Here is a 15,178-nt window from a genome sequence, read left to right on the forward strand (position 1 = left end):
AAAAAAGTTACAACAAAACTGTAGGGGTAATTTCAAAATATTAAGGTACTTGATATATTCCAAAGAACGCAGTGTTCAAAGATTAAAAAAAAAAATTCAAACATAAGGGCGTCATTGCATCAATAACCAAAGCGTCCCAAGCCTGATCCCACAAGGTTTGTTGCTAGGGCTGCCAGTTTGCTTTGTTAACTGACTGTCAAGAGAATGAGCTGTGGAAACACCACACGTATGTCACAGATTCCAGCTCTGCAGAGTTTTCCCATCACTATTAAAACTGCATCTATTGAATCATAGTTTTCAGTAAATTATCTATAGAGAAACACACATTCTCAAGAATAGAATTCTTTAACTTAGAAATGGTAATGCCACACAAACTGGATAGAACACAAGATGCAGTGGCTATGTCATATAAAGCTAACCATTCAGATTTATTGTACTTTATTTTTTGCTTGTTAAGATTAACCAACCAAACATTCATATCCATATAGTATTAAACACCAGGATCATCTGTCCTTAAAACAGAACAGTAGCAAATAAATGTTATACCACTTAGTATCATAATATCCTGCATACAACTTTATAAAGTTTTTTTTTTTTTTTTGAGTATTAAAAAGTAATTAGTGCTAACTAGTGCATAATAAAGGAATGCAAACAAGCTGTTGACATTAAATGCTGTATTTTAAGTTAAATATTACGTTTAGCATATATTTAATTGGTCACCCTGGGGTTTATGTAACAATTAATTAGCTACTCAGGAACAGTTAGCAAGGTCACTCAATACTATTCATAAACATACGAGGAACACAAAGCTATTTTGATTTTTCAGCCAACTCCTTTGTATGATATACTTTTGCACTGCTTCCTATTATTATCTTCACAATAATTTCCTAAACTGGTTTTTATAAGGTTCCTGGAGCCTAATTGATGTGTGTCATTACTGTATAATGTAGCACATGCAGGGATCTAACAATTGCTGCCTGGCTCTTTTACAATTGTATCACTGTAATGGCAAATATTTGAGTGCTACAGTGAGAAGAATTGATTTCCATTTGGCAAAATATGCTTCAGCAGTTAAAAAACAAAAATGTACTATAAAATCACTGCAGATTTTGTGAAGGTGTTATGAATGCGTACTATATGCCGCATAACCAAACAAACACTCACAGGCATGTATCCGAGTTAAGTTTTCCTCCTGAAATTCCTTAACCCACAATACTGTGCACTGCTTTTCTAAACCTGTATATCCTAATCAGGGTCCCGACATGACAGTGCGCATCCCAGCAGTAACAGAAGCAGGGAAGGAACCAACTTGACTGGAATGCTGGTCTCCATATAAACACAGCTACAGTTACTGACAGTGGAAAAGCTGTGGACAAGATGACTTTGGAATAGGAGTTTAAACTAGAATTGCTTAAAGAAACCATTGTGACCAAAGTGCAAAGCACATATAAATCACAGAGAATGCCCTAAGTCAGACTGAAGGCAAGTCCACCCAAACTGAGGGAGAAATACTGTGTAATCCCTTACCCCTGATTAAAGTGAAAACACAGAATTGTACACGAGTCACAGGGGATATGTTTTGTCACATTACATGAGCAAATTCACTTGCTATCATTCTAAAAGTTAGTTCTTTCACATTTATGAGCTTACTGCTGCACCATTTATCTAAAAACATCAAGAGCATGACCAACCAAGATAACATGTTTAAATTAAAACAAATCAAACAGATGCACTAATGGCAATTAGATATTTAACAGAATATCTAAAAACTGTCCAAAGTTTTATCCTCACCTTTCTGGAGCAATATTCATGTTGCAGTGAATTTTGATTGTATTAAAGTTGTGCCTGGGTATTTGAATTGCATGTCTCACTTCAGTTAGTGATGGAGCTTTGTAAGGAAAATGTTTAGTGTGTTACTTGTTGTTTCTATAGGTGGTTCAATAATCTGGTACTAGAGAATGACTGATAAAACAACACTAAGTTTTATTATTCCAAGAAATGTAAAATCTGTTATGGCTAAAGTGTGTCCAGACAATCCATGGTAAGATAATTAGCTGAAAAATATTTTCTGTACAAAAAAATGTAACATTTGGGGCATCTATGATAAAGAATCAATACAATAATTTCAGCAAATATGATTAATGGATTCATTATTCCTGCTTGGTTCAATTAATCCCAATTTTTTTTCCCCCAAAACACTATACATGAAATTAACATGAACAAGTGCAAATGTGAATGTCATACCATGTAGAAAAGTTTAAAGTATCTGTTCTTTGATTGAGCAAATAAGGAAATGCTCTTTATTCTGCATTCCAATAAAAGGCAAAGACTTCCTCTGTACTAAATTATTTGTTTATCGACATAAATGATGAAATAATTTAAACATTTCCATTTTCAAATCATAATCCATTAGAAAATATTATAAAATGTATATTAAACAGCACTGTTTGTATATGCAATGACAAATCCTTTCAGGGTTCTTGCTTGTCTATTATAAAGAAAAAACAACTGTTTGTTTCTCTCTGAATTGTTAATTCATCATTACTTACATTCAATGATAACACAAACTAATTTACAAAAAGTACAACTAAGGAGTGTACCACATTTTGCAGGCCAAAGTAAAGCTGCGACTGGATGCAAGAAAAAAAAAAAAATTAAAAAAAATGGAAAAAAAAAAAATCTTTAAAAATATTAGTATACGCAATGAAGCAGTGTAACTTGTAAGCTGGGAATTGAGCTTTAGGAAAAAAAGGTGAAAAAAGTACAAATACAATAATTTACAAGGTTGGTCATGATGAGCAATCCTGCCTGTATATACAGAAGTCTCTTTTGCTCATTTGGTTCTTGCTAGTTATTTCCATATGGAAAAAATGGTAGCATGCCAGTGAAATCCTCCTCAGATTGCTGATCACAAAATCAAAGCAAAGTCTTGCAGACATGAGATGGGTCTTCAAAAGGAAAAGGAGGAATAATCCCAAAATAAAAGAACTCCCAAGATCCTTCAGACGTAGAAAAGTCGCACCCTAGAAGTGCTTACAAGGAGATCATCATCAAAAAATTTGGTCTCAATGACAACATTACCACTGTTAAAGAAAAATAAAGATAACGGTTATTATACTGTTAATCCATTATTTTGTGCAAGTGGTCTACAAACAAATTGTTACAGCAACAGTGTTTGAAATTTTTCCATATTTTTTGTGCTTTTTACATTATATACCTTTTTTTAGTGTCATTAAGATTAATTTGTTAAAGAAATGGTCCATCAAAAAAATTATAATTTTTGTTTCTGCACCCTGTCCAATTTGTATTGATAACTAAGAATAAAATTTTCTCTCTTGTTTTCAATGGGTATGGAGGTAAAGTTCCTGATACTATGGGCTGTCGTATAATCCAAATGTCAGGTATCCAGTTATGCTTACAATGTTCAAAATGCATGTATTTTTGCCAAAATATTAAGCCATTTTCAAGACAACCTCTCATGCATGAAAATGAAGCATGCTCAAGTAAGACTGTGTCCTCACTCACGGGTTCGTCCAGCCCACTGATAGCTCAATCAAAAGCTACCATGGTGCTTCATTCATTATCAGCATTGTACGCTGTGGTCTGAGTTGGGCAATTAGAGATTACAAGTTAAAGAAAAGCAAGAGGCCACTTTTTCATGTGAAAAATATGCCCTGTAATTGTCGAGTTTTGGTTCAATTTAACTACTGTTGAATAATTCCGAAGTACTATAGTTTCGGAGTATACAAAGTAGCACAGCAGCCAAGTAGCAGGTCTTTACTTTTTAAAAGCTTGATCTTGTTTGTGCATGCTTCATTTCGAGTTGGATTGATACTACAATTTTGACTTTGGTATCGATACCAGCTTTTAGACCCCAGCATCGGTAACAAAATGGTTCAGAAGCAAATAATGGATAACTCCCAAACCACCCCCCATCTTAATTCAGTCTCACTGGTACACTCTGCCTAGCTGCATGCCTCCCTGGTGGGCTGTGCCAACGCACCACACTGCGCACCACTTCCATCTTGATATCAAGTGTATATCAAAGCAGTGGGGGGTTGGAAATTGCCTGTGAAGTCTTAATCTTGTTGAAGAAAAAAGTGGCTGGTCCTCCACAAAGTCTCAGTGGTATGGGTTTGAGTGGAAAGCTTTACTTACAGTACCGAAGATCTCCAAATGCTGCTACCAAACCATTTTACATTTTGGGGTTTTTCTCTACTTATACCATACAACACTAGTTTCACTGTTGTGCAATGGTAAGATTTTCTGGAATTTATGTTTTGCTAATATAATGTCAAATAAACTATTTGGGACATAATTATGATGGAACTCCTTACATTTGGATCATGCAACAAAAGTGGCAATCTTTTTCATAGTTATTTTGATATTGTTTGCTGTTGCACTATTATTGTCCCCATTTTTTTTTTTTAATCCTGATTCTCTATGAAAACTTGGTGAAGTAAGTAATTGATAGAAAAATAATTATTTTGGTGGAGTATTTCTTTAACCATTCCTTACATACTTGGGTGTACTCAGACTAGGCTCGTTTGTTCCGTACCGTGCCCAAGCACGATTGTCCCCCCTACTGGCCTGCACTCACACTGCGCTTAACATTCTGGGCCCAGGCACGCTTTCATCATCACCATGCAACTTCATGTAAAGCCAAAATAAAATGGAAACACAAAGTGAAAACATGCATGTCAAAATGGTTTTACTTATTTTGTGGTTGTTTTGGAGTTGTATAGGGAAGAATAACGCTCTACTCTCTTACAGATTTATTAAGTGTGCAGCGCAGTGTTTTGCTATTAATCATGTTGCACATACAAGAAAGTTTTTACAGAGACAAATGATAAGAGCAATTTGCAGCTTTTTCTGCCAACTACAATTCACATTCATATGTAAGACGAAAATAAAAACCTGTTTGGAACTCAAAAGGTATTGAATGAAATGAGAATTGCGCTGACTTGTCTTATCACTAAAGTCATTGTCTGTTTTCCATGCCGGGACATGTTTAGCGTTCACACTGTTCCCAAATGCTACTGAACTGTACTCTAGCCCAGCTCTTCCAAGCGGGCCAGCGCATGGTATGGTGGGTATGGTATGATTGGCCCAGCATTAAGCGATCACACTAATCAAATGAACTAGACTTTGCAGGGTTACATGCGTAACGTACTTAAGCACGGAACGAATTGCCAGTGTGAGTACACCCGGAATTTTATGGTAAGCTATCCTTAAATTTCAAAATATGAAGAAAAAAAAAAAATCTTACGTTAAAACATTTGCTGGCATCATCTGTGATTCTGGTGCTGCTTCTATCAAAGACTGCCATGTGTTTGTGGAATTTGGAATTACAAAGCCAAATTCAAAGAACCACTCTGAAAAGAAAACAAAAAGGTTACTGAACCAGAAATTTTTCTGTATGATTGCAATTGTAAGACATTTCATTAGCTATAACATATATAAACCAACTAGGACTTTATAGGCATCCTATGACTATTGTGGTAAATGATGTACATCACACTGAGTAAAAGAGAAAAAGGCTTCAAGATGTACACTGATGATCAGCAATTAAGCCAAAATGCAGATAACATTAATACTGTCTGCGCAGGCTACATAAATCCTAGTCTGCTCCATGGTGGAACTAAAGTTGAAAACAAACCATGGATGAAGCTAAAACAAAATCTCTGCTTTTAGGTTAATAAGCTGGGTCCCTCTCACACACCTAATCTGTGTGTTGGTACTGACTCTAAGCAAAGAGTGAGTGAACAGATACTTTTCTAAGACCTAAGTCTTCTAAGACCTGCAGCTGTTGCAACCAAATCCCAGAATGAAAGAATTACGATTTTTTTTCCTTCAATGCATCCTGACATTTCTGCAGTATATGATCTAATTATTTGTACTCCACAACCATCTTTCAATTGCTCGCTCCAAACCCTGCCCTCCACACAGGCAATGATATCAGACATTGCTGATGTTTTGAAATGACAATGTGATTTTTTAATATATGGCGCAGCCGTATTTCCAGCTACATATAAAGCATTTATTCAGTAAAAAGTGACAATTCTCTCTGTTTATGTGAAATAATAAATGTACTCTATGGGTGAGTTTTTGGTTATTCTATTCTGCTGCTTGTAAAAAGCTATGTGCATATGTGAGACACCACTCTCACAAGTGAAATGCTTAGGAAAACCTTAAATCACTTCATCTCCACATTCTGTAATAATTTTGCAACTAATGATACTTAGTAAGAAATCTTGTTGTGCCCCAAACTAACCTATACTCCATGGGAGACAGAGCCTTTAGCTCTACAGACTTTTGAATGATCTCTTTCAAACAACATCTTAAAACACATTTGTTACCCTAACATTCTGACCTTACTTTCAGTTTAGCATCTGGATAGACAAGGTAAAGATTATTTGTGCTTGTATCACAAACTATGCTATTTGTACATAGATTTTTTTTTGTATATCATTGTGGTTATTTTATTCTTTTCAATGCTTTGTATATCCTGTATTTATCTTTACTTAGTGTTTTATCCAGATATTTGTATCCAATGTTATATATTTCCTGTTGTTCTTTATGAATTACTGTGAAGAGCTTTGAACACTTTATATAAATAAAATATATATTATTATTATTAAAAGTTACACTTTATTTTTTTTATTAATTCTATAACCACTGGTAGTGTTCCAGAGAACTCCACACGTATAAATGCATCAATGAGGGTGGAATTGACTTTATTAATGAAAGAGAACACAGTATTGTTTGAATCAAAAATCATTAGAAAACCTAAGAAAATGTAACAGTGTAAAATAAAGCATACAATAATTAACACAAGGTTTAGACCCACTAAAATACCTAAAATGTTGCTGCAATACTATGGCTGCAACAACTAATCAATGCTACTAATGATATTGATGATGAAAATAATTGCTAAAGAAGTTTGTTATTGATGCATTGCTTTGTTACAGAAGGGACTGAATTTCAGTGTGGAATTATGGGTATCGCACCTTATTAACTCTGAATGCTTTAACTAAATAAAGCAGGAAAAGTCTGCTGCACTTTCAAGGCCAAAACATTTAGTGATTGCCACTTTTACCCCTATCGAATTAGCTGAAAAAATACAGGATTTTTTTAGTCTGTAGTGTCATGCATCTGAGTGAGCTTAATAGATGAAATTTAGTAACCCTAGTAAAACAAATCTTCACATTCATCCTCCCATTGTTATGAACATTGTTACAGTTATCTGTCCAACCCTCCATCCATTTTCTAATTGGCTTATCCAGATTAGTGTCATTGGACACCATTGCCTATACCAACTGCACTGGCCATGAGACTGGATCCAACCTTAGACAGGACAGCACTCTTGCACCATGTTCACAAATCTATACTAATAAAAGGCAAAGCCCTCACTGACTGACTCACTCATCACGAATTCTCCAAATTCATGTGCAGGTAAGAAGGCTGAAATTTGGCAGGCTCATTCGTTACAGCTTACTTACAAAAGTTAGGCAGGTTTCATTTTGAAATTCTATGCGTAACAGTCCTAACTGCAACCTAATTATGTACATATATACAGGCCATAGCCTGCAGCTCGGTCGCTGTGTGAGGCAGAGTTCTGTCCCTCATCATCACGCCTCCCACGTAATCGAGTACCTGCCCATATAAGGCTGTCCGTCAGCGGCAATCCAATAGAAACACTCTGCTGCTAAATATTCAGACGAAGATTAGATGGTCAGGGTGGTGTTTGGCACAAACTAAGCGAAATTGCGAGAGAAACTTTTAAGTGCCGGATCTTAGCTAACGTTAAATAAAGCCGTGGACATCGCAAAAATCACATGAGATAGCACATGTGCTCCGAGTGGCTCACGTGAACTGACTTTACAGGACTGGGAAAGGTAAACCCGTGCATGCAGTGTGTGATGTCTCAGACACACTGCTTCTCTGCTGCGAAGCGCGGGTATGAGCTGACATTAAATGAAGCCGTGGACATCGCGAGATCGCACGGGATAGCACAAGCACAGCTTAGAAGCTTTGATATATATATATATATATATAGATATATATATATAGATATATAGATATATATATATATATATATATATATATATATAGATATATATATATAGATAGATATAGATATATATATATAGATATATATATAATATATATATATATATAGATATATATAGATATAGATATATATTACACACATACACAAATATATATATAGTATATCTATACTAATAAAAGGCAAAGCCCTCACTCACTCACTGACTCACTCACTGACTCATCACTAATTCTCCAACTTCCCGTGTAGGTAGAAGGCTGAAATTTGGCAGGCTTATTCCTTACAGCTTACTTACAAAAGTTGGGCAGGTTTCATTTCGAAATTCTACGCATAAGGGTCATAACTGGAAGCTATTTTTCCCCATATAATGTAATGGAGTCTTGAGTTGGAGATGGCCGCGGGGGGCGGAGTTTCATGTGACATCATCACGCCTCCTACGTAAGTACGTAGAGCACAAGGAAGAACTCCAAACAGCGATCAGCACAAAACGCCATTTCACAATTGAGAAGGCAGAAAAACATTATGAAGCAAATGATGCATACAAGCATATTCATAAGTACAGCTACTGCGGAAACAAAGCACGGCGTGAACCGTAAGTTTATATTAAATTAAGTTCATAGGCTACCACTAGCGTTTGTAATTTAGTGCCTGCCCATATAAGGCCGTCCATCAGCGGCAATCCAATACAAACACTGCCGGTAAATATTCACGTGTGAAGGACTGTGCTTATGCAGAGGAAGATGAGATGGTCAGGGTGGTGTTTGGCACAAACTCATTGAAACTGCGAGAGAAAGTTTTAAGTGCGGGTCTTAGCTGACATTACACGAGATGGCACCAGTACAGCTGGGAACCTTCGATGCAAGAACACCAAGCGGCTCACGTGAACTGGCGCAGTGCACAGACAAAAGCAACAGTTCCAAAGAGTGCTGAACAAAACCGAATTACACAATTGAGAAGGCAGCAAAAAATATGAAGCGCCTTATACATACAATCATATTCATAAGTGCAGCTACTGCGGAAACAAAGCACACGGTGGAAAAAGTGAATGTCCTGCTAAAGGAAGACAGTGTAAAAAAAACCCGTGCATGCAGTTTGTCACATCACAGATAAAAGGAAGACGAGCTGTTTATTGATGCAGTAAGGAACTAATCGATGAATGAAACCTCTTATCTTTACAACGATTGACAAACACGGAATGTAACTTGAACACATCCTACAAATACGAGCCTGATTGAAAGAAATAATGATAATCAAATCCTTGATGACAGCAACATTCAATAACACTCACAAAACAATTACTGTATATTGACAATCATGTTACGTTATTTTTAAAATGTTCCCTTTTCTTTTTCATAACTTCTACTTCTCCACTGCGATACGGGTATATATATAAATGTATATATATACCCGATCTACAATACATACTTTAGCATAGACAAGCCACACGCTGGCTAATTGTAGAGTCTTAAGCCTCTAACGCCGACATTCGAGGTTCGATTCCGAGAGGGATGTACTGACTATGTAGCGCTACCGATTCATTTTACCTTCGATCTCCTTGGTTTGGGACGTATGAAAAATATTAGGTTAACGCAGAATCATGTTACGTTATTTTTAAAATTTTCCCTTTCTTAGCACAAGCACAGCTGAGAAGCTTCGATGCATGTACTCCATAAGCGTTAAAAATAACGCATTTAATCACACTTTCAATTCCAAGCAAACGGGAACTTTTGTCAATGCATGATTTCCTGGTACATCCATTACACTGATGCACACATCACAGCTACAAAAATGTTAGAGTCGGAATAAAGCGCGTTCCTACGACTGATCATTTCGACTTCCGAAGCCTTAATAAAAGCATGGTTTTGTGCACACTGAAAAGCAAGCAAAATTAGATGCATTACAGAAAGCGGACTTTGTGGCTCTTACTGGGGATCATTGGACTTCCGTGACCGTTAGTAATTCTAAATACATCTAATTACAAAATGTTCAATGATCACACTTTTTAGCCTAATGTACAAAATAATTTTAGCTAATGTTACTCAGAGTTTAAAGAGTAAGCTGGTCAAATTACCTTTGATGTTTCTGACTTATTTTTTTAAGAAGAAAAACTGCACTTTATGGTGAAATTTTGGTTATTATTATTTAAAGACAATACTATCTATACTAATAAAAGGCAAAGCCCTCACTCACTCACTCACTCATCACTAATTCTCCAACTTCCCGTGTAGGTATAAGGCTGAAATTTGGCAGGCTCATTCCTTACAGCTTACTTACAAAAGTTGGGCAGGTTTCATTTTGAAATTCTACACCTAATGGTCATAACTAGAAGGTATTTTTCTCCATTAACTGTAATGGAGTTGAGCTGGAAAGACGTAAGGGGGCCGAGTTTCGTGTGACATCATCACGCCTTCCACGTAATCACGTGAACTGACCGTCAACGCAGTACGTAGAAAACCAGGAAGACCTCCAAAAAGCGCTTAAGAAAACATGCATTATATAATTGAGAAGGCAGCGAAACAATAAGAAGCGAGCGAGTGACATATACTACCATATTCATGAGTGCTGCTAACTCGGGAAAGAAAGCAAGGTGTAAACCTAAACTTTAAATTAAGTTCATAGACAGGCTACCGCTGGCGTTTCACATGCCCACAGGTAATGCGGGATACAAGTTTAATGAGAGGACGCGGGATATAAACGAGAGTTTTGATCACTTTGTAACTAAGTTAAAATTGTAGGTGAAGGGTGTGCTTATGCAAATTCCGAGAGACTGTGTTTGTGGGGGATTGACGGTTAAGGCGGGTGGGGGAGTCACGTCATCATCTCCCCTCCCATTTATCTCATTTTGCTCTGAGCTGAGCTCAGGCTAACGGCGTCTTCCGAAGCAACTTCGTCACACTGCCACCAAATACTCACAGAAAAATCCACAAGTTAATACACACGCTGTCTCTAGAGAGTTTCTCCACACTGAATCCTCCAGGCACTACTTACAAAAGGTTACATTGACAATCGTGTTATGTTATTTTTAAAATCTTTCCTTTTCTTAGCACAAGCACAGCTGAGAATCTTTGATGCATGTGCTCCATAACGCGTTAAAAAATAATGCATTTAATCACACTTTGCATTACAAGCAAAGGGAGCTTTGTCAATGCATGATTTCCTGGTACACGATTACATTGATCAGCGCATCCCGATTCATTTTACCCTCGCACCACCTTAGTTTGAGAAGAAGTATGAAAAAATATGAGGGTAACACAGAAAAACAGATCACCAATTCAAGCTTTATGAATAATCAATTCGCCATCAATAATTGTTTTGGCAAAGCCATAGTCAGTGTAATCCTCCTTCCATTTTATAATTTTTCCGCCACTAGCCATGATTAAATGAATGGTAAAAAAGTAAGAGCGAAGCGAGGGTGATTTATTCAGGCAGGCAGGCGACAGCTCAATAGCTCGAATTTGGATATAAGTAGCTTCTATTTAGTCGCCAGAAATATCTTTGTTAGGAATGGAAGTTGAATTTAGTCTTTAAATTTCTATGGTAAAGAAAAAGTTATGCAATGATGACTACATTTAACTATATAAAGTCAAAACTTGTATATATAAAGTCATTCGCAAATATATAAAGTCAAAACTTGATTATATAAAGTCAGCGCTGGAATATATAAAGTCAAAACTTGAATATATAGCATAAAGTCATTCCCAAATATATAAAGTCAAAACCTGAGTATATAAAGACGGCGTTGGAATATTTCGGAATATATAAAGTAAGCACTGGAATATATAAAGTCAAATCTTGAATATATAAAGTCAGCATCGGAATACAGGCTATAAGCGCTGCAATATATAAAGTAAAAACTTCAATATATAAACTCAGCGTTGGAATATACAAAGTCAGCGCTGGAATATCCATCCATTTCCCAACACGTTGAGTCCAACCACAGGGTCACGGGGGTCTGCTGGAGACAATCCCAGCCAACACTGGGCGCAAGGCAGGAACCAATCCTGGGCAGGGCACATGCATCATTTTCAAAACATTAACCGAACAGTGTTTTTTTAATTTATCTTTCTGAATACGTTTTTGTTAACTTAGTTCAGTTCAGAGTCGTTTTAATCAATAGATTTTGACTTTCACTTTATGTATTCAGGAGTGAGTTTATATACTCCAATGTTGACTTTATATAAATCAGGAATGACTTTATAAATTCCGACACTGACTTTATATATTCAACTTTTGACTTTATATATTCAAGTTTTGACTTTATATATTCGGGAATGACTTTATATATTCACAAAATCAATTTATTTGCCTGTTTGGCACCCCATAGTATATGTGTGTGTGTATATATGTACACATGTATGTATGTATGTATGTGTATATATCTATACTAATAAAAGGCAAAGCCCTCACTCACTCACTCACTCACTGACTCACTCACTCACTGACTCATCACTAATTCTCCAACTTCCCGTGTGGGTGGAAGGCTGAAATTTGGCAGGTTCATTCCTTACAGCTTCCTTACAAAAGTTGGGCAGGTTTTATATCGAAATTCTACGCGTAATGGTCATAACTGGAAGCAGTTTTTCTCCATTTACTGTAATGGAGATGAGCTTCAACGCCGTGGTGGAGTTTGTGTGACATCATCACGCCTCCCACGTAATCACGCAGTACATAGAAAACCAGGAAGACCTCAAAAAAGCGCTCAAGAAAACATGCATTATATAATTGAGAAGGCAGCGAAACAATAAGAAGCGAGCGAGTGACATATACAACCATATTCATGAGTTCTGCTACTTCGGAAACAAAGCACGATGTAAACCTACACTTTAAATTAAGTTCATAGACAGGCTGCCGCTGGCGTTTGTAATTTAGTGCCCACCCATATAAGGCCGTCCGTCAGCGGCAATCCAATAGCAAACTGCCACGGGTAAATATTCACGGGTGAAGGACTGTGCTTATGGAGAAGAAGATGAGATGGTCAGGGTGGTGTTTGACACAAACTCAGCGAAACTGCGAGAGAAAGTTTTAAGTGCCAGGACTAAGGTAACATTAAATACAGCCATGAACATAGCACGAGATGGCACGAGCACAGCTGGGAACCTTCGATGCATGTACACCGAGCGGCTCACGTGAACTGGCGCAGTGCACAGATAAAAGCAACAGTTCCAAAGAGCTGAACAAAAGCCGAATTACACAATTGAAAAGGCAGCAAAAAATATGAAGCGTCTGATAAGCATATTCATAAATCCAGCTACTGCGGAAACAAAGCACACGGTGGAAAAAGTCAATGTCCCGCTAAAGGAAGACAGTGTAAAAACCCGTGCATGCAGTGTGTCAGGTCTCAGATAAAGAAGAAGACAAGCTGTTTATTGATGCAGTAAGAAACGAATCGATGAATGAAACCTGTCATCTTTACAACGATTGACAAACACGAAATGTAACTTGAACACAACACATCCTACAAATACGAACCTGATTGAAAGAAATAATGATAATCAAATCCTTGATGACAGCAACACTCAGTAACACTCACAAAACAAATACTGTATATTGACAGTCATGTTACGTTATTTTTAAAATGTTCCCTTTTCTTTTCTACCTTTTTAACACACTACTTCTCGCTGCGATACGCTGGTATATATATATGTATATATATATATACACCGATCTACATACTCGAATAATGGATACTTTATTCGCCATCAATGATTGTTTTGGTAAAGCCATACTCAGTGTATTCATTAGATGAGCGGTAAAAAGTAAGAGCGAGGGAGGATGACTCATTGAGGCATGCAGGCTGTAGTCTTGGCGTCAACTCTATCTGAATTGCGATCACATTTGAAAAACATATCTTTTCAAGTTCTATTTAGTCCATATGTGTCAAACTCAAGGGCCGCGGGCCACATCCGGCCCGCGAGATCATTTTATATACTGTATTATTGTTATTAATGGCCCGGGTATATGAAGCGCTGGTAACACAATAAACTACAGATCCCATAATGCAGCGCTTCAGCTGCCTTGCCGAACACTTACTGCGTTAATCAAGTCTACCTTATGATGCTGCAAGTCATTGCGAAGCTAGAGTTATTGCGCACTGAGTTTGCATGGCGCTTTGGTGACTTTGAAGAACAAAAAAAGTCCGTCTACATGCGGCTCGAACCTTGTGCATGTTTGGTAGCACATATCTGTGTGAGAAGCTCTTCTCAGTGATAAAGACTAACAAAACAGCACACAGGAGTCGCCTCACTGGTGAGCACCTGCAATCCATCCTGAGAATCTCCACAACACAGAACCTCACACCAAACAGAAACGAACTTGTGGCCAAAAAAGATGCCAGGCGTCCAGCTCTAAAATGACATATGAGCAAAGACAACTGAATGATTTGATTTGTTATTGCACGTAAGAGCGGAGTCAACCGTTTTAACAAACAGCGTATTGCACTGATACGAAATAGCTGTGTGTGTATATATGTAGATATGTATGTATATGTATATATATGTTTATATATGTGTGTGTGTATTTATGTATATATATATATATATATATATATATATATATATATATATATGTATTTGTGTGTATATATGTGTGTGTATATATATGTGTGTATATATGTAGATATATATATATATATGTATGTATATATGTGTAATATATATATATATATATATATATATATATATATATGACAACAATACTCATCACTCACAACAGTGACAAAACAATTACATTGACAATCAGGTCCGTTATTTTCAAAATGTTTCCTTTTCTTTTCATTGCTTCTTTAACACACTACTTCTCCGCTGTAAGCCTGGTATTTTACTAGTATATATATATATATATATATATATATATATACAGTAATCCTCGCTATATCGCTTTGACTTTAGCGGTTTCACTCTATCGGATTTTAAATGTAAGCACATCTAAATATATATCACGGATTTTTCGCTGATTCGCGCTTTCTGGACAATGGGTCTTTTAATTTAGGTTACATGCTTCCTCAGTTTGATTGCCCAGTTGATTTCATACAAGGGACGCTATTGGCGGATGGCTTAGAAGCTACCCAATCAGAGCATGTATTACATATTAACTAAAACTCCTCAATGC

At 36.7% G+C, this 15,178-nt stretch overlaps 1 protein-coding gene across 1 annotated transcript in view; it reads right to left on the reverse strand.

Moving 5' to 3' along the window:
* Positions 1 to 409: 409 nt before the first annotated feature.
* pde6d (phosphodiesterase 6D, cGMP-specific, rod, delta) overlaps positions 410 to 15,178 on the reverse strand; it is a 49,478-nt gene continuing 34,709 nt past the window's right edge. The window contains exons 4-5 of the mRNA XM_039758531.1: positions 5,270 to 5,375; positions 410 to 3,083 (exon numbers count right to left, since the gene is read on the reverse strand). Coding sequence (XP_039614465.1) covers positions 3,002 to 3,083; positions 5,270 to 5,375 — 188 coding nt within the window. The 3' untranslated portion in view covers positions 410 to 3,001. The remainder of the gene's footprint in view (positions 3,084 to 5,269; positions 5,376 to 15,178) is intronic.

Source organism: Polypterus senegalus, chromosome 1, assembly GCF_016835505.1.
Source record: "Polypterus senegalus isolate Bchr_013 chromosome 1, ASM1683550v1, whole genome shotgun sequence".
Lineage (NCBI taxonomy): Eukaryota > Metazoa > Chordata > Cladistia > Polypteriformes > Polypteridae > Polypterus > Polypterus senegalus.